The sequence below is a fragment of the Sander vitreus genome, chromosome 16 (genome assembly GCF_031162955.1).
Source record: "Sander vitreus isolate 19-12246 chromosome 16, sanVit1, whole genome shotgun sequence".
Classification (NCBI taxonomy): Eukaryota; Metazoa; Chordata; class Actinopteri; order Perciformes; family Percidae; genus Sander; species Sander vitreus.
The window spans coordinates 18,223,800-18,244,478 of NC_135870.1; the positions used below are offsets into that span (position 1 = coordinate 18,223,800).

Here is a 20,679-nt window from a genome sequence, read left to right on the forward strand (position 1 = left end):
CGCTCATTTCATCCGGATGAGAGGACTTATAATGCTCCCCTGCCCTTTCCTGCTTGCCACCTCCCTCCCCCTCCTTTAAAAAGAAGTTGCAAAGGACAGTGGGGAGAAATGAGGATGATGATGAGTGACAAGACCGCCATGGTTTAGAGAGCGTGACAATGTGGTAACATTTTTGAAAAATGGTCCTGCTGTGCCACCAATAATTTAGAGTGAACACACACACACACACACACACACACACACACACACACACACACACACACACACACACACACACACACACACACACATAAAGAGTTTCAGAGAAAATTCACAATTATTCATAAGATAACAAGACACAGAGAGTGCAAAGAGGAGGCGGGTGAATGATGATGTCTGCAAAGAGGACAGATATTGTAGTGTGAGCGAGTGAACGTGTGAAAGACTGAATGGATGGAGGTTATTTTATACAGCCAAAACACCAAAGCACTGGGTAGTGTTTTCCTGGGCTGTCCAAGATAAACGGATATTTCTAATATTAGCTGGTCTGTTTTTGATTGGCAGAGCTGATTGAATTCCATTTAGAGCCGCTGTCATTCGTTCCTCATTTCAAACTTGCAGATCTCCCTCAGCGGGTAATCAAGCTCTTTCAAAACTGTTTGATGAAAGTAATTTGGCCAGATGATTCTGGATAACACTGCATAAAGCAATCAATTAGCCCCCAAAGCTCAAAGCAAAAACACACTGAATGAATATGTTTCACTGGAATTGGCCAGTGTCAACAGCCTGTGTCGATGACAGTAATAACAGACTTAATGATGACACAATACAACTATATATAATATAATTGACCTGGCTCAGGTTAATAAGCCATCTTGATATTGACTTAAGCATCGGTTCACCAAAATCAAAACATCAAAAAACTAAAACATGATATCGAGCCATGCAAATAATTTAGATTTAGTTTTACTAAAACTTCTGCCTTGACCTCACTACAATAGGATAATAGTCTAGAATCTAGGGCTGCACGATTATGGCCAAAATGATAATCACAATTATTTTGATCACGATTAATTATCACGATTATTTGTTGATTTTAACCAAAACAAATTTTATTGTCACATAGGCTAATTATAACTGCTTTCACATCCATATTGTGCTACATTCCTCCTTTGTTGAAGGATACTATGAAGGAGTATGCCATTTAAGTTGTTGTGCGACCGCTTTCCACAAATACGCGTTTGCCGTGAAAAGATATAGGCGACGTAATTTTCTGTTCACGTTAACGGCGCATGTTAAAATCGGGAATAGGGAACCGGTGCCCAGTATCTACTGGACGAAATAGCAACGCAGATTACGGTGCCTCATTACGGTGCCACTTAAATGTCTGCGTTGCGCTCTGATGCTCCAAAACAGACGTTAGAGGCAACAGAAACATCGCTGTGTGTCCTGCTAGTAAACACTAATAACACGTTACACAGCAGCTAACGTTAGCCTACCATTAGCTACAGTAGTAACTGGATTAAACACAGCTAAAATGCTGACAGCTAAACGGTGTAGTGTGACTGCATTTCACTGTAGAGGATTCCAACAGCGGGACGTACAACAGTCTGCCGCTAAAGCTATGAGCTAAAATACTCAAACTAGCACTGGTCACTGCTGTTGTCTGAAAAACAACACAGACGGGACAAAATGTTGCGTTTACTGGTAAACTGGTAACCCTCGTGTCGATTTATGACCGACTGCTACCTGTTGTGGAATTTTCCTCACGTTACTCTGTCCTCTGTGACTGTCTACACCTAAACTAAGCTGCGCGGTGCAGGGAACAACTCTGATTGGCTCATGGAGGCACGTGATCAGAGAGTGGTTTACGGAGCTTTGGAAAAAAAAAACTTTGATACAGAGCGTTCTATGAACGGAATGAAACATTTTAAATATCGCTCGATCACGTGAATTTGATCGTGGGAAGCCAAAATCGTGATCGGGATTAAAATTCGATCAATTGTGAAGCCCTACTAGAATCTTTCAATCTTTTTTCAATCAATCATTTCAATCATCATTGAAATGCTAAATAAATATGATATGCTATAACAAGCTTTGAGAGCCCATGATGAAGTCTATACATTTCTTGTTATGTCAGAGCAACAGTCCAAAACCCAAAAATATTTACTTTAACAACAAAATGTCTCAGAGAAAAGCAGCAAATCCTCACATTTCAGAAACTGGAATGCAATGCAATGTTGGGCATTTTTGGTTCAAGAGCTTAAGCAATTTATCAGTTATTATATGCTGATTATTAATTTTCTGTCCATGAATTTATTAGGCAGCATTACTAAACAGAAACCTTTGAAAACCAATGTCGTGTCATCATGAATCCAACTGCTTTTCTTGGCAAGACACGCCCTGTGTAGCATTGAAGCGCTAGGATTGGCCAGGTGTCCATGCTCGCATGCTCAGGTCCTATCCCTTGACCAATGGGGCTATCCTGACCCTAGTCTTGCTTTGCCAGACCTTCCTCCACAGCGCTGCTGAGGAGGGTCTGGTTAGTCCACACAGCACACAGGATGGGAGAAAAACATGCTTTGGTTTATTGGCATTTATTTAAACCAATCACAATCGTCATGGGCCACACTAAGAGCCCGACAGAGCTACGGTTCTGCTGCAAAATAGCCTCAGGAAGGAACTTGTTTTGGTGGAACATGTGTACGTTCAAAAGTTGTTTTAGTCGTGCAACAGAAAACTCAGATTGGACAGATAGTCTAGCTAGCTGTCTGGATTTACCCTGCAGAGATCTGAGGTGCAGAACCATAGTCCTCATAAATTGACCAAAGTTTAATATTCCAAAACAAAGAAAACATAAGGTAACGGATATCCCGGCGAAAAGAGCGTGATCCGACGGAATTTCCAGCAGCACCAGAGCAATCCCGGATGTGGAACGTCGTGGATATAGACTATCCTGACCCTAATATAGACTATCCTGACCCTAACCTCGAGGTCCATGCCTAACCTCAACAATCTGCCTAACCACTCAGCTACTACACAGGGCGGGTCTTGCCAAGAAAAGTAGTGGGATTCATATGAAGTGTCCCGGTCACGCAGGGTAGTGCAAAGATCTCTCTGCCAACAATCTTCATTATTTTGTAGACATTTTAGGATGTCGGCATGTACACAGACATTGCAATGAGTTGATTGGCGAAGAAGTAGAAAGCAATTAAGAACTGTACTACAGTATCATCTACAACAGTGATTCCCAACCAGGGGTACCCCAGGGGGTCTTCTGCAGTTGCCAGGGGGTATGTGGAAAGATCAACCAATTTACTTAACTAAAATTTCATTAAGTAATGGCATACATACGCAACGTTTCGACCCTGCTGGGTCTTCCTCAGACCCAGCAGGGTCGAAATGTTGCAGCACAATAAATGTATGGGAGTATTAGCAGAGTGAGGGTATTTCATTCTTTTCAGTTGTATCCAGCCCTTAGATGTGCACCTTACCACTACTGCTCTACCAAATTAGGGTTAACCGTTAAACCCTTAAAAGACAGTACAATTTTTGACCAATTAATATCAGTTAAAAACAATATTATAAAAACAAAAATAAAAAAAGTTATTAGAATACTTTTTTTGCATGATAAAAGACACAGCGAAGAGCTACGTGACACATGCAACTATATCAATGAGGACTTGAGGGTTAAATTGGTTGTCCTACACACAGAGTATGCCAGGCAGACACACAGCTGACAACCTCGCAGGTGAATTCGGTGGAGACAGGCTCAGACATAAATGCTGCGGACCGCTTTGGACTTGTGTCCATTGTGCAAGCAGTTCCAGGAAAAGTGGCTGCTTTTATCGATGGAACATCGTGGCTGCATGATCGGTACAAGTCCGCAGCTGTCCACAGAGCGCTAAAAGTATGTCCGAGCCAGGATGAGTGAACAGGGACTCCATTATCTATTAACAATTAACGATCTGTTAACGAGGCTCGGCTATCGGTCAGAAAAAAGGCTCTAAATTAGCATCCCTACACCAAAAATATGTTATACATTTGTACTAAAACATAGACACTGTGGTTTAATGTAGCAGATTGCAACAGTTCCTCACCTGGAGATCTGAAGGTCCAGGCCTCATCATCATCAAAGTGTGTATCCCCAGCTGTGAACCTCTCTCCGGGGAAAAATGCATGCGCCACGGTGCCCCCTGGCCCATCAAAGGGATATCCATCATTGTGGTCGGCCTTAGTGAAGTCGATTTGAATGTCTGCATCACTGCCGGCCACCTCATGGAAGTTTAGTGGTGCGATGTCACTCCAGACCTTCAGGGCGTAGTACATCAGGGCTCGAACAGTGTCCCTGCCCAGTAAGGCCGAGTCCTTAGGGAAGGTCCTCACTCTGAGAGAGGACAGAGAAAGGAGGGAATATGTTACATACAAGTAGAAGAGGAAAAAGAGGGGGTGAAAAGGGGAAGAAGGGCATAGAGGAATTGAAAGCTGATGAAGAATGTGGACAGGAGACTTGACAGAAGAACAAAGTTAAAGTGGAGACAAGAGAGGAGAGCTGGACAAGTGAGAGGAGAAAATAATGATGATGGACAAGAAACAAAAAGAAAAGGAAAATGAAAGGAAGATAGGGTAAGAGAGGTCAAATCCATGGAAGGAGACAAGATGAGGAGTATGTCAAGTGTAAGAGTGACACATCACAGATGAACATGAAGACGGGGAAAGGATGAAAAAGGTAAGTGTGGGAAAGATGGCGCTGAGCACCGGAGACTGAATGAAGCGTAAAAAGAAAGCAGGATACAGTAGGTACTGGCAAGAGAAGAGCAGAGTGGAGAGATAGCTTGAAATTATATAAAAGCACTAAAGCATAAAAGGTCAACTACACAATGTTTACCACTGAGACAGACCTGCACCCAAACAAAAATGTCTGTTTGCATATCTTATTTGATTCCATCATTTTTTTGTGTTTCATGGTTAGGTGCTCACACATACTGTAATAAATTGAGAATACAATGTGCATCTGAAGAGATTATGGCATCAGCCTTCAGGAACAACTTGTCAGTTTTTCATTTTCCTTCCTTCTTTAAATTATCTTCCTTCCTCTCATCACACTTAACATCTCTCAAGCTATTTCTTTCTGTCAGCGACAGTAGAAACAGGAAAAAGTATAAACAGAAAACCACTTAGACGTCAAGCTAGGTATGTCTACCCCGTTGTCTTCTGAATCTCAACTCCTCCATTCTCTCGTTGTCTCTCTCATTCCCTTACTTTTCTCTCCACTCTCCAGTCTTTGCCACTTCCTACTTTTCTGTTTCTACACGGTGCACTCGCCTTCTTTCTCCCCCACAAAAGCACTTTGTGTAAATACACAAAGAGATTCAGCCGGTGCAGGCTACTCTAGGACATTTAATCAAGGCTCCTGAGCCAACCAGCTAGAAATTGGTTAAAAATGAACAAAGTGGTGTGTTGATGGATATTCCTTTATTAATTCAAAAAGCAAAAGCTAACAAGACAGTGTCCCAACATTTAAACTTGTTCATCTGTGATTGCTTAGATACAACAAAAAAAAACACTGAAGGCACTTTATAGTACAGGAAATCATCCATGTACTTTCTTCCATCAACATCCTTTTCAATGTTTATACTAACACAAGTTTTCAAGGTTATTCTGGTAGCACATCACGCTCAGATGTGCTCCAGGTCTTAGACAGCTGGATTTTATTGACAATTTTGACCTCTTTTTCAAGTGTCGTGTCTTGCATCAAATGAGGCAAACATGTACCTTAGTCAAAAAAGGAGCAAAAACATGGATATTGATTCACATATTGATTGTCATAGACAGCCCTGAGGACTAGTTTAATACTAAAGGGCAAGATGTCCCACATATACCGACATAATTCTACATGTACAAACAGAAGTTCTTCCTCTCCGAGTCTGAAAGGAGAACATACTGGTGAATGGGAGTAATTTCCGGTGAGAAAAGAGGACTGTTAACTATGTAGGGAGAGTTGAAGGTGAGTTCAGCTGAGCAGTGACTTTTCAGAATCTGTGGATAAACCGGCTTATAAATTAATTGTCTGTTATTCATGGGATACCACACTAGTTTTCTATTTGGCTGGTGTTTTAATCCATTCTTTAAAAAATTAATTGCGGCGCACAGTTGAAGATGAATGAATCTTATTCATTAAGGAAAAAATACCAAAAAAGAGTGCTCTGATGCTAGCAAGGCTATCAAGAACCAGTGAATGTTTTTTTGTTGGGGGCATAATGGAAAAGGTTTGAGAGAATGAGCCTTAAAGTTATAACCATTACGATTTTCATTAAATCGAGGGATTCACAGGAAACAATGCATGTTCTAAAATTGCATGAAGTAAGGTAACCAATTCCTGCTGTTGTATGGAAACTACTCACTGTGCAGCATGAAATCAGATCAGTGGTTGCTTATGGCATGATGGAAAAAGGCCGAATAATGACTGACTTTTTATTTAAACAATGTGAGTTTGTTTCGCTGCATATATACTTCTGTTGTACTTCTGACAAAGTAGCTGTTTAAGGATTTGATTTTACTATAGGCTGACATCTTAAGGATTTTAACTTTAAACTCAAAATCACATTTGGGTCACAAATAGATTCAGAAGTTATGTCACTACAAACAATTGTGTTAATAAAAAGCACTTTGTCATTCCTTTTCCTTCTTTTATTAAAGCTGGCATTTTGAAAGCCACAAATCACTTATTTGACACTTGTTTCAATTCATACAAATCTTTTATGATAAGGGACTTTTTCTGAGGGCTGGTGACTCATACCTCTGACTGAAGCCGCTCCCCCACAGTTTTCTCTTGCTCTTTCGCCAGCCTAGCTTCTCTGGTCATGGTGTAGGTACACCAGCGGTTCAAAATTATGCTTTCAAAGGTTCATTTATCTTTCTTGGTTCTGTATCTTTCCTGATTAATGCTGAGCTCTTTTATCTGGCATGGTTAAATGTATGCAAAATAACCAATAACATACTGGGCTGCTTATTATTAACATTATCGTCTACTGGGCATTTCCCAGTATGATTCAGACTCATTTAATCGATTAACGACTTTGTATGAAGACCACAAAGTCTGAAGTGCGCTCAGCTTAGTGAAATAGGAAGACAGAAGGATTGTTTGTCCAGTACTCTCATCACTGGGACTGGCTCTGCAAACATGTGCCCACCCTTACAGCTCATCACAGAGGTTTGAAAGTAAATGATTACACTCCAAAAACAACTCACTTACATATAAGCTGTAATTCAAGTGAACAAGTTGAGGCTGAATGGCTGTGTTTGTCAATGTGTGTATTTCTATGCGTGCTTCCAAACATGTGTGGATCGGATCAATCTTGGTTACCTTTAAACAATTTAAGATCATATGGTTAATCCTTTTATTAATTTCACCAGGTGGTACCAACTATATTATTTCAGATGAGAAAAACAAAATTCGAGAAGGAACTGCCTGATGTAGGTAAGAAGAAGATAATGAGGAGAGAGAAGGAAAGAGAGGCCGATACTGTATTATAAGGGAGAGTGAGAAAAAGAGGGAGTGAAAAGCAGACACACAGTTGCTCTCCTATGGCAGAAATATTTCTGACAACTCCCCATGGCTTCATCTCCCACAATCCTAACTTTAGTCAGAATCAGAATGACGAGTTCCTAAGTTTCAGCATTTCTCCAGGCTACTACACTCAGAGGGATCAGTGATCACACAGACACATTTCCATCTCTGACAGAGTATGTGATGTCTCCTTTTCCTTTCTCGCAAAAAATGTACCTCATTACAAAAGCTCTTTAAAAATGGCTTATGTTACAGACTTGTAAGGCAGTACAGGGTGTGAGTATGAGAGAAGGAACGAGAGAGATTGCATTTAAATTCAGTGTTTAAAAAAATGAAACTTGGTGAGAGCTCTTTCCTCCATAGTTATATCCACTTAGGGACTGTTTTTTTATTCGAGGGGCTACCGGAGGAGTTTTGGTATCTTTAGTCAAAATAGACTTGACCCTCCCTTTGCCAGCAATACATGTTTCTATGACCCTCCAAAATGATTGGGAAAAAAGGCATGACCCTCCCCAACAATTTATTGATGCGTTTTGTACTGGTTTACGCTTAGCAAAGATGTACAGATAGCCACTGTTTTTTTTTTACAACCATGACATACATGACTTAACCTCTGCTTTCTCATCTTACACATCACACTCCACTGTTATGGTGGCCATTTCAGTAGATGTACTCACTAACATTGTTGTGGAAACACAATATGTATGGAAACTAAATGCACACTTCCTGCATTACTGCATTACTTCAAATACTAGGTTATTATTCACATGAAATAAAATAATAAAACATTATGACCATTCGACAAAGCACACTGGGAAATAACCCATATTGACAGCTGGCCCGCCCAATCAGAAATTCAAAGTTAAGTGTGTTGGTGTGCAAAGTGCTGCAACAATCACATCAACCATGGATTGCTGTTGTGGCAAACAACTGGAAACTTCATATATTGTCCGTCTGCTATTTCATTACTAAATTCACTTCTGAGACTTTCTTATGCGAGAAATCAACTATGTAGAGCTCAAATATGGGCGGTTTTACAAAAATTGATGGCTAAATGCAAATTTGGTCCGACTCTGTCGGAGTTTAGAAGGTCCATAGTCTGACGTGACAGCGGGCGGGTGCCTGCCAGGGTCGCAAGCTTGCCGCCCGGCATGTCCACCTTCACAGACACCGCTGTGAGCTGGTTGGAGCGCTATAGATAGGATTGGAGATCCTATCTATAGCACCTCACCAACTGCAATAGAGCTTAGATTGGCCCCAAAAAATCAAGCCCGACCCTACCCAAGCCCGGCCCGACACATTAACTGGAATTATGAGCCCGAGCCCGATTTCAACCCGACATTTTTTTAATACGTGGGCCGTTATAACTGACGTTCTCAACTACAATTCAGAGTTGTTTGAACTACAGAAATCTGTTTAAAATGATCTTAATGAATAATGCAACAAGGACGAAGCATGTAAACTGCGCTGTTTGTTTATTCAGAATGGAATGAATCGCAAATGGATCCGAATGAAGACGTAAAAAAAAACCAACGCATTTCTCTGTGAGGGCTTGCCTCGCCCTCAGGGGTAGCCTATGCTTGGAAAATTAACAAAAGAGGACATTGAAGGCTGACTATCATCTTTTCTGCCACGGCGAGCCTGCTTCATGTGTCTGTTCATCGTCCAAGTCCCCGTTTTATTTGATGTCATAGGCGAGCAGCATGCAGCACTTAATGCACTCGACAAAGCCGACACATATGTTGTCACTGCCCACGACTTGTTTAAAATGGTTCAATACCTCTGAATTACTCCAAAATTGCTCAAAGGTAATTCTCCTGTTTGTCTTTTTTTCTTTACATCCTCAAGCTCCATGTTGCACTTAAGCCCAGGAGCCCCGGTGTCATGCGTGCGAGAGGAGGAGACTCCGTGCATGACCCTTGTTGCATTTTGTAACTGTAGACCAACTTGTGTAACTTTTTGGACACATTTGTTACTTTGGCCTAAATATTGCCTATATAGATAATATTTGTCATTATGGCATAGCTTTCTCCCCACCCAATTAGGCTAATAAAGTAATGATTAAAAAAAATGCTTGATCAAGGGCCTGGCCCGGCCCGAGGATAGTGGCGGAAAATAACGGCCCGGCCGGGTCGGGTCGTGCTAGGTCAAAGAATCTAAACTCTAAACTGCAATGTTTAATTTTAAATGAATACATGGAAAAGTATGCATCAAACAAGCCACTTTGAAATGTTGCTGTTTTCATGGGATACCCCCTAGACTAAAAAACATTGGGTGACCCTCCCCTCAACAAAGACTAAAAAGACATGACCGTCCCCTATTTTCCTCCGGTGGTCCATTCCATTAATACCAAACGGTCCCTTACAGTAGCAAATATCTACTAAATGATAAATAGGTCATCATGCCTTCAATGATAGATAGGAGCGTAATAGATGAAGGAGTAATGCTGTGTTCATTTCTGTATTTCTGTATGGCTTCACCCTACCAAAAACTACATTTACACTCACTGGCAGAGACCTGACAATGAAAGATAATGTAATTTCATCGTTAACCAAATATCTATTCTTGTTTCAAAACCAATGTCCTTTACTGCCTTAGCTTTCACTGAGGTCCAATTGTAGTGTCTTTAGAGTTGTAATACACATTGTCAACTGTAATCAAAACATAAATTAAATAACTTTTTCCAACAACACTGCAGAAAACAACATGGTATTTGCTTTTAAGCCCTGAGTGCTAGGGAAGTCTGTATGTAGGCTGAGAGGTGAACCCCATGCAGGGCAGCAAACAGCCCAAAAGCACTTACTGCTGATTTATGCTAATTTATAACTGTTTGCTTCTTTCAAATGGATTAAAATGGCTGAACAGTGAGAGGACACTGCCATTGGAAGTAGAACTGTAAAACTATACAAGCAGGGAGGACAAAACTGGGATTTGGGAAAGTGAAGGGTTGGGTGAGGCATGTCCCATCGGTCCACAGTGAAAAATCAAACCTGTCGGCAGACAAGAACATTATTGCCCCCTAGATTACATTCAATGTTACTGTTTAAACACTTCTTACTTTCTGCAATACCTGTGCATGGCAGCTATGATGGAGTTAAGGTTAGAGAAAGATTGAGGTTATGGAAAAATAAACTGTGGTTAAGGTATAAGTAGGGTTTGGTAACTGAAACAATTGGTTACGGTTAAGAAAAGAATTAACATTAATTGCACTTACTTTCTACCTCACTACATACAGTACAGGGAACACTACTTCCTGTGCTGACACTAACGGCCAGATGTACGAACGTAGGGTGACCAGACGTCCCGGTTTGACCAGGACAGTCCCGATTTTGAATTGCGTGTCCCGAGTCCCGACAAAAGCCTGTTGGGACACTAAAATGTCCCGGTTTACACTAGGAGTGGCGTCTGCCGATTTTGCTGGGGCTTCAGCCCCAAATGTTTTGAGTGTAGCCCCGAATGTAACTTTGTCCAGTTTATTTTTCCGAGGCGAATAGAATGGGCAGCTACGTGCGGGGTCCGACCTTGCTGTATTGCAACCGTCTCTACTTGAGGAAAGCCCTGTGAAAGGTTTCATTTTCAGAGGAATCCTAGCCAAATCAGTCTAATACATTGATGCCATCAACACAAAGTTTAAGAGTGCAATACTAATAATTTAGTTTGAAGTTCCTGTGATGTGACATTTTCAGTCTATGGTTCAGACTCAAACACACGGAGCTCTGAAGCAGACCTGTGTGTCGCTTAGTGTCCACTCTCGCTGTATAATGCAGGGCAGCTTCAGGTTTATGGACGCGCTCAGTTGTGGACATGCTGCAGCAGAGGTGTTGCGTTTGTGCTCCGTGTATTTCTGTAGCAGTAGTTTCGGTTTTCCACCTCCGATGTATAGCAGCGTACAGCCACTTCCCTAGCTAAACTATTTGTCTCATTCAGAGACCCAAAAGGGGCCCTGAGTCTGTCAGAAGGTCTGAGATCTACCATATCATATGAATGAATGTATCATTGAGATGAATAATTGTCATATGCACATTTAAGGAGGTTACTTCCACAACAAAAGACGCAAAACAGGAGGGAAGAGTAAATGATGCCTAGGCTACATGTGTGCTGACTCAGATATAATTTGTAAAGTTGATCTACAGGAGAATAAATAGTTGAAAGCAATACAGAATGCATGAGAGCCTTACTGCAATATATTCCGTTATGTTTTTATATTTGGATTGTAATCTGTAATGTCAACCGCACGAAAAGTTAAAAACAAAACCGCGAAAATCTGAGCGGTCAATATGACCGTGTATGGCCAAAATAGGTAAAAGTGATTGTATTTTCTTTGCCTTTTGTGTAATGTATATAAAAACAATTTTAAATTAAAATACAGACTCTTTTAGGAAAAGTCAGGCAGCAGCAGGATTGTATTATTTTATTCAGCAAAGTTATTACAATCTGTAATGTTTCTCTTTACATAAAGATATTTGCAGCATACATTGATTCAGAAATGAAGTGTTTAATGCTTAACATTTTCAATAAATAATTTTAATTCTTTTGGTGTTATTGGAATAAAGTATAGTATAGGAAATCTGGTCATCCTATACTAACGCTTTTGCGCCCACTTCAGGCGTATTTGTTTCGCAACGTGAGCGTAAAAGCATGGCGAGGTATGTACAAACAGACTGAGGTAAAAGCGCAGACTGCCTGTCGCGGGACCTGAAAATGGCAAATTGCGTTTTTCCGTGTCATGCATATGCATTCATGGGTGGCTGAAGGGGAAAGTGGGAGTTTCCCATAAAGTGATGGGAGGGGAAGCGTAAAGTGCACCTAATTATGTATGCCGCGGTATGTACAACCCCCCCCGTGAAAGCGCGCCTCTATTTTGTGGTGAAAATTCTCCACCTCTTAAAAGCAGGTGTAAACCAACCGCAAGCGGGTTTCCTCGCATGTGCCTCCTGGTGAAATGGCAGCACTAATCCGAGCAAGAGATGAGCTGAAAATATTTTTGCCACAAGGATCACACCTTTTCAGCTGAGTGAACACAAAATCATTGAGCGTTACAGATTAAGCAGCCATGCAATATAACAGTTACTGGAAGAAATCAAAGATGACATAGAATCTTAGACTCAGCGTTCACATTCCATTCCAGCAGTTGTTAAACTCCTCGCTACATTACAAATATTGGCATCAGGATCATTTCAAACAGTCATAGCATCAGCAGTGGGAATATCGCAGTCTGCACTCAGCCGTATCATAGCACCAGTCCTTATCTCTCCACCTCTAATGCCGAAATAACACGCATCAAGCAGGATTTCTTTGCCATCGCCCATTCAATTGCGCTTTTAAATGCGCGCAATTTACGGTATAGTGGGTGGAAAAAGGCGCTGATTACTTGATGGACTGCAGGTTTGGTAAACATGACGTAAGATGATGTATCACAGCGTGAGCTTTCTGCGGGTTGGCCATGGCGCTACTTTCGCAAATGTACGTACATCTGGCCCTGAATGTTGTCATTGGACGTAAATTGTGAAGTCGTCCTATATGGATGTAATGTGTATGGATACTGGGCTGGGAAATTACGACCTTGCATTGATATGTCCATGAAGCACACAAACCTGCACAATTTCCACGGCTGGAGACGCTTTTTCGTACTCTACAATTGAGATATATTAATAGCATGTTTGTATTTCCCATGAAATCAGCAGTACACTTTGCTGGATGTTTTCCAGGTTTTGCAATTCCAAGGTTTTCAGTCCTGTTTGAATAGGGCTACATTAACTGTAGTTCAAACAGTATTTCAGGCAACAAAGATTGCAACAAAAGCTTCCTGATTTCAGCTTTCAATGCATTTCACTCAAGGTTTTAGGTCACCACTTGAATGACAAAACAGAGTCTGGAGTTTGCGAGCAAGAAACAGGTCTGCAACCCATCTTGCTTCCTCTGCCACGGATTAGGAAAAAGTGATTTAACAGACTTTGAAATTAGTTGGACAGACAGACAGCTGATGAGGTGGACTTCACTTTCTCAACCTATTTAATTTCATGGCACAATTTCCACCGTCATTTGACAAATGAGTAAGGCGAGTTACGTGTCGGTGAATGTGTGAATGCCTGCGTGCATGCTACACGTGAATGAGCTTAAGCTGACTTGGAAAGACACAAACGGTTGCACGCACGCACACACAATCTCCTATTACACTTCACCTGTTTGACTTCTAATTTCCGTGTACTTCTTATAGGCCTTTCCATATGCAGAGTGATGATTCAGATGAAGAGAGGCAGAGGGGAAAGAAATGAGAGGTGTATGAAGGGAGAGAAAAGGATGAAGAAAACTCAATGCCTCTTTTGCTGTCCCCCGCCTTCAGCCTCTCAGCAGGCTCTTACCTCCTGTGGCTCTGCTGCTCCACAGAGACATGAGCTGACATCAAAAGTGATGCGAAAATATACATACACACAAATATTATTCACCTCCTGTGCTCCGCTATCCTCCGTAGACATAAGCTGATTACCCCGAAAATTGAAAGCTCATATGCAGACGGTGATTCATATGCTCATATGCATTTGAAGATGCACACATGTAGCGGCACAAACACTCAAACACACTCACAAACATGAAAATATTTTGCTGACAAAAACACAGACTCATGCTGCATATACCAAGAAGTCTTCACTTCTCACCAGAGCGCGCACGCACGCACACACACACACACGCACGCACGCACGCACACACACACACACACACACACACACACACACACACACACACACACACACACACACACACACACACACACACGTTATGTAATTCAGGCTGAAGATGAAAGACATAAAATTAATAGGCTCTGCATGAGTCTACCATCTCTCCACAAATCATTCTCTCCCCTTTCCCGGTTACCCTGACTATCACAGTCACCAACTCTGAGATGGCCATGTGAATTCTGAAGAAAAATATAATGGGCCCATAATAAGATAACACTCAATAACAGTTATAGTTATTCTTAAGGTTCCACCAACCAATTTCACAGGTTGGTGGCCTCAAATGGCAGCAGAGAGATACATGCTGAGGACTTCAATATCCTAGTGCGATTGTCAGTAAACTCTTGTGGGTGGCAGAACTGTTTTGTGATAGAGACACAATGATGTATTTGTGATTGGCCAATAATAGAGGTGCCTCTAAGGTGCAAGCTACCCTGACTAAGAGGATCTATTACTCATGATAGCTAATTCAAATCCAGTCCAGCAGTGATGTGATTACCTGAGTTTGTTCAACCTGCATGTACAGAAGGACATATTTTAGAGAATGAAATAATCTCAAATACTATATAACATGTCAGGCAATAAATACCAACAATTCCTGTTTCTTGTACGATTCATGCGTCATGAACAATGTAATTCCACTTTTTATTATATATTTATGACAGATTGTGCACGTTTGTCTATCCTTATTTTTCTACATAGTTTATTTCACGATTTCACGTAATTTGGATGACGGTTTACGTTCTGATCCTTGCATGTTATGTCCACTTACTTACTTACATACTATTATATACACACCACAAAATGTTAAGAGTATGATGCCACTGTGGACTTACATCTATGATGGAGTTTCATGGTAATTAAGTGTGTTTTGATGTTCTTAAAGTGCTCATTCTTGCACTCCATTCATTGACTTCATTAGAAATATGACAAGTCTATTTTTTCAATCCAGCATTTAGTCAGTAAAACCCACCCACTACATCAGACTAAATAAATGCAGAAAGAAAAGATGCAATCTTTCTCTTCATGTTTCCTTCTTGTTTACTTTCTTTCCTCTTTGTTATCCTCATCCCCATCTTTTCTCTCCTCCACTCAGCTCGCTACACCTATCCCTTTGAGTTATCCGCTGGGCTGCTGCTAATGACTGCCAGGCTGTCTGCTGTGATAATGGGCTAACAATATGAGATAATGAGCTAACAGTGGGCTGTTACACAACTGGGCCGTAACATACTTGGCTGTGCAGTGTGCCGTATGGGTGTGTGTGTAAGACAAAGAGAAAAAGAGGTAAGCAGAAGTTAAACTGGGGATTAACACTAGAACGGCCATGATGGTCATTTTGACCGTTTTGAATTTTATATGTTGTCAGGGACCAAGCAGTTAGGCAAGAGGAGTCACAAGAAGATTTAAAAAAGGGGTTTTTATTTTACCCACAAAAACATTACAACAAAATAGAAATAAAGTTTGGGCCCTTAAAAGAGGTCAAATAAACAAACCAAACTTAAGCTCTGAACATAACAAACTCAAAAAAAATACAACTGACCTCTCATAAGAGAAACAAAGGGGACTTATATACTGGCTGATCAGACCAGGTTTGACACACAGGGGGAGACTAACAATAACACTAATACATAAACTACAAATAACAAAAAAAAACAACTAAACACTTACTCCAAAAGAAATGTAATCTTAATTAACATTAACCGAATACATGTTCTAAATACAATACAAATCAAAACTCAAATATCTTGGGAAAAAATAAAGCTACCCCCCCCCCAGACATAACAAGTAGTGGTAGAGTCCAATTTGGCCACCACCCCTATAAAGCTGCTGTTGTTCCACGCCACCCCTTTGTCCCAGCAGCCTTCATGCCTCACTCCAGGGTGTGGAATCTGCAACACTGGTAAGCTCAAAAGAAAACCATTATAGCAAAAAGACAATCCAAAACTAATAAAGTATATATGTAAACCAAATCCAGTGTCCTGTACATTATTTAAAACTAAATAAATGTTTACAACAAAATATATAATGTGTCTGAAAAGGTATAGAAACCAATCTTAAGGAAAACAGCATGAACTAAGATAAATGTGAGTGTATGAGGTTACCGCCTTTAAGATGGCTGTGTGGCCACGGCTGTGGCCATCACATATGTGTAATAACTTTGCTGAATAAAATAATACAATCCTGCTGCTGCCTGACTTTTCCTAAAAGAGTCTGTATTTTAATTTAAAATTGTTTTTATATACATTACACAAAAGGCAAAGAAAATACAATCACTTTTACCTATTTTGGCCATACACGGTCATATTGACCGCTCGGATTTTCGCGGTATTGTTTTTAACTTTTCGCGCGGTTGAAGATGCATCTTGGTTGCTTAGTAACTACCATAGTCTCTGTCAGAGAAACGTAACTAGCGGTCTCAAGTAACAAGTGTGGGCATCACCGATGGGCCGAAGGCAAAGCCAGAGTCGGTAACGTGGGCTACTACGGCGTGGATGGACTCCGTTCTGAATCAGAAGGCAAACAATGGGCGCTCGCTCTGTGAAAGGCGCGGAACACGTAGATGGCCGGTGGCTGTTTACATGTTCATATAACTTTATACATCCTCAAACTGGCTGGAATCATTGCACACATCCTCTCTAAGGAGTGGACCAGCAGTAAAATTGTCCGGAGGAAGTTCATGCAGCAACTGGCAGAGGAGCTGAGAGCGGAGTTTATGGAGGAAAAAAGGGAAGCAGAACACGGTCCGAGCAGCGCTCCGCACCACAGCAGACGCCAAAACGAAGGCAGTGCCAGGTTAGGTTATAGCTAAATGTTCAAATAAGATACTTTTAATTGTTATTTGGCTATTATGAGTTAAGTTGAATGAATTTCCACACCATTTTTTTTGGGATATGAATGTATGAAATAATTACGGTTTATTATGCCATGATATGAATTATTGAAACACGTATTACTACTCAAATGTATAATTAAACTCGTTAAAATGTACATTTCGGTGTTATTACGTTTTTCTAAAGATATCCTAACACAATACATAATACAATATCGCAATTAGGTATTTATCATGAGAGATTATAGAGTTTGGAACCTGGCGGTCAAAATGACCGATCACGGCAGTAGTTATGGAATTCCGGCACTTCTAGTGTTAAGGGCTCAACCCTGGCACATGACTCCCAGACATAATTACAAAAATAAGGTGACAGATGGAGGGTGGGGTGTGGCCTTGACCAACTGCCACTTTGCTTGTTTGCAAGCCATGATGTCTCTCTCTTTCTCATGGGCGGGCCAAATTCTCTGGGCGGGCAAAGCAGAGAAAGGGGAGGTAACCTCGCTCCTTATGACCTCATAAGGAGCAGATTCCAGATCTGAGCTTTCATTTTCTCAAAGGCAGAGCAGGATACCCAGGGCTCGGTTTACACCTATCGCCATTTCTAGCCACTGGGGGACCACAGGCAGGCTGGGGGAACTCATATTAATGTAAAAGAAACCTCATAAAGTGAAATTTTCATGCCATGGGACCTTTAATGCTATATGCTGCGTTACAGCGATATAAATAGTTGTACCTTTCTTTATTCCGACTGATCAGAATACTAACATTTAATATGGCTGTCAGATTGCATCTGGCTCATTAGCTGTTTTGCACATTATCTTTATTCTGTCAGACCTGTTCACCCATATAATCTAATAAAGCAGAAATACCATGAAATATTAGATGATAAAAATAATTTACCAACCCAAGCTGTGAGGGAAATCACTATGCAAGTGCTCCAACATCAGTTGAAAAAGACAGCAGCAGAAAGCACGGCAAGAGTATTACAGAGGCGGCCAATCTATGCAGAATATCAACGCTTTTGTTGTGGCGCTTTACTGAAAATCTGCAACATATGGAAATCTCTCTGGATCTGAAGCCAGCACATAGTCCACAACTGTTCCAGAACACTGTTTGACAAATCTGAGTGCTGTGAAGACAAAGGTGCTTCACTGGACTGAAGACAAACCTGTCTTATTTCAGAGTGGAGTGAGCTGACGGGAGCATGGTGTATGATTGGCAGCAGTACAAAGATGACAAAGAAAGTTAAAGCCCACCTAGATGGAGGCGATGCATAGGCGTGTGCGTGTATACATATACTGTATGTATGTGTGTTGGCTCTTCTGATTTCCAGCTTATGGCAGCTCATTGTTGAGTCAGTCCTGATAGCTTGTGTGAATCAGCCGGACCAACCATGTTTTACTGGCTCCCCCTCTGCTGTCTAACACTATGTGCTGTGGTTTCTCAGGTGGTCACAAATCCATTTTATTCTATTATGGAAAAAACAGCTCTCTCTAAAACAGTCATACATATGACTTTCTTCTTTCACCACCTGTAGGCTTGAAAGGTGGCTCTAAAAAGTTGGCATCATGCTCTTTGTGAAGGCTTTTGCCAGCTCAGATTAACAGCAGTTGAAATTGATTCAAACAGTGAGCCAGAGTCATGGCAAAAAGCCCTTTTAAACCAAGTTTATCTAATCCACAGAAACCTCTCAAAGCACTTGTGCAGCATTAACCACTTATATGTTGTAGATGGGACATGTTTAGAGTGTTTCAAACAATACTCTCTTTTCCAATAGATTACTAAATGGATTGCTTCTGCCAGAGCTTTTGATAAATGTGCAGGCGATGATGTGACAAGGTAGTAGTGAAATTAGCTGTATTGTGTAGAGGCTAGAAGGTTATGAACATACTGTAGGCTTAACACCAGAGAATTTGATTAAGGTGCAAGAGTGCTTTGATAAGTTTCTAATGGGTTTTACCTCATTTTGAGAGTTTGTTTCTGTAGTGACTGGATCACCATTGGAATACATTATAATTAAGATTAAGATGAGGGACAGTGAATGACACACACGCACGCACGCACGCATGCACGCACGCACACAAGCACTCATGAGAAGGGACCTTTGGTTTTTGACACAGCACTCTCTGCCAGAAGATATACTGTATATATAATTAATTTAAATCAATCTTAATGTTGTGTTAATGTTCATATTACTGTTTATTGTGTTATTTGATTTAAAAACAAACATTTACATTTGCATTTTCAGTGGAATATTCCTATAATAGCAATAGAACTGCATGGACTTAGACTGGATCTAATTAATGTATATACAAATCGTATATACAACTCTTTTCTGGAACTTTCTATACCTTGTTGCAATAATAAGGGAATTTTGGCGATTAGCAATTTTGAATCACTTAAAACAACATTCTATTTATTAGTTTAATGAGGCATCCGAGTCTTTGTGCATCCTCTGAGAGGACAGATGTGTGTGTTGTTTATTAAAGGTCTCTCTAATCAGCTTGCCACTTTCACAAAATGCTTTTCCTTTGAGGCAGAATTGATCTGGAGAGCAGAAGATTTCCGGCTTGAGGAAGAGTCCTCTAATATAATTCCTCAAAGGATGCAGAGTTTGAGGAGGGACGGTGGAATTTCTAGACTGAATCTGTACAGAACTGCATTAAATTGAGATAAACAGATCGGCTATGAAACAAATAAATTATCCTCAAACAAACTCAAGTAGATGATTTTCCTTTACATAATCAACTTTGGAGTAGGCCTATCCAAATAATATAACCATGATCTATTTTCAATGGACGTGTATTTTCACCATATCCTTCCATTATAGAGATCAGTGGTAAATAGTGTAACCTTTTGTACATATTATTCAGCCCATTTTTTATCTGTAAAATACCGAAATATAGTGATATCAACATAGTGTTTACTAGACCTTATATTTCATATTTCCTACCTCCAGGACAGATGCCTCTTATTCCATTTGTTCTGAGGAGTCGGGCTTCGTTTCCTGCGGCCCACTGTCATCTCTGCCTCAGACACATCTGGCAGAGAACATCTGGGTGTTGTCATTAAGCCCAGTGTGGCTTGGTCTAAAGAGGAGAGGAGGCTAAAGTTGGATAGCTTTCTTGATTGGATTGCATTATATCATTCACTCATCTTTATATTTTTTCCTCCATCCAGCCAAAGTACCAACCGTCCCAGACAAACACAGCCACATACCTAAGACTCCAGTCTCCTTCAGCCCTCCGTACTTCTGCATGGCTTTGATGGCCTTGGTCAGGGCCTCCTTGGTCTGAAGCTGACCAGTAACTGGGTCAGGGGGCGGAAGGTAGCCAAACTTACTCAGCCAGTCCTGGAAGGGAAACCACAGACACAGAGTTCAGGAGTCATCCCAGGCATTTCAAGGACTCCAAGTATCCCAAAGCTGCTGAAAAGGTCTGACACCTGTCCATTCAGTTCCTGAGGTGTTATTTTACAGTCTGTACATGTGTACCTGTCTGCTGACAGTAAAGACAGGAAACGGAGCAAGATGGATGACATGCAATACGTTGTGATTACATGTTATG

The 20,679-nt window shown here is 40.9% G+C and overlaps 1 protein-coding gene across 1 annotated transcript in view; it reads right to left on the reverse strand.

Annotated features, from left to right (window-relative positions):
* The window catches only part of LOC144531381 (matrix metalloproteinase-17-like), a 48,416-nt gene extending 27,973 nt beyond the window's left edge, over positions 1-20,443 (reverse strand). Inside the window, exons 1-3 of the mRNA XM_078271477.1 lie at positions 20,333-20,443; positions 20,067-20,202; positions 4,080-4,366 (exon numbers count right to left, since the gene is read on the reverse strand). Coding sequence (XP_078127603.1) covers positions 4,080-4,366; positions 20,067-20,202; positions 20,333-20,372 — 463 coding nt within the window. The 5' untranslated portion in view covers positions 20,373-20,443. The remainder of the gene's footprint in view (positions 1-4,079; positions 4,367-20,066; positions 20,203-20,332) is intronic.
* Between the last annotated feature and the right edge of the window lie 236 nt (positions 20,444-20,679).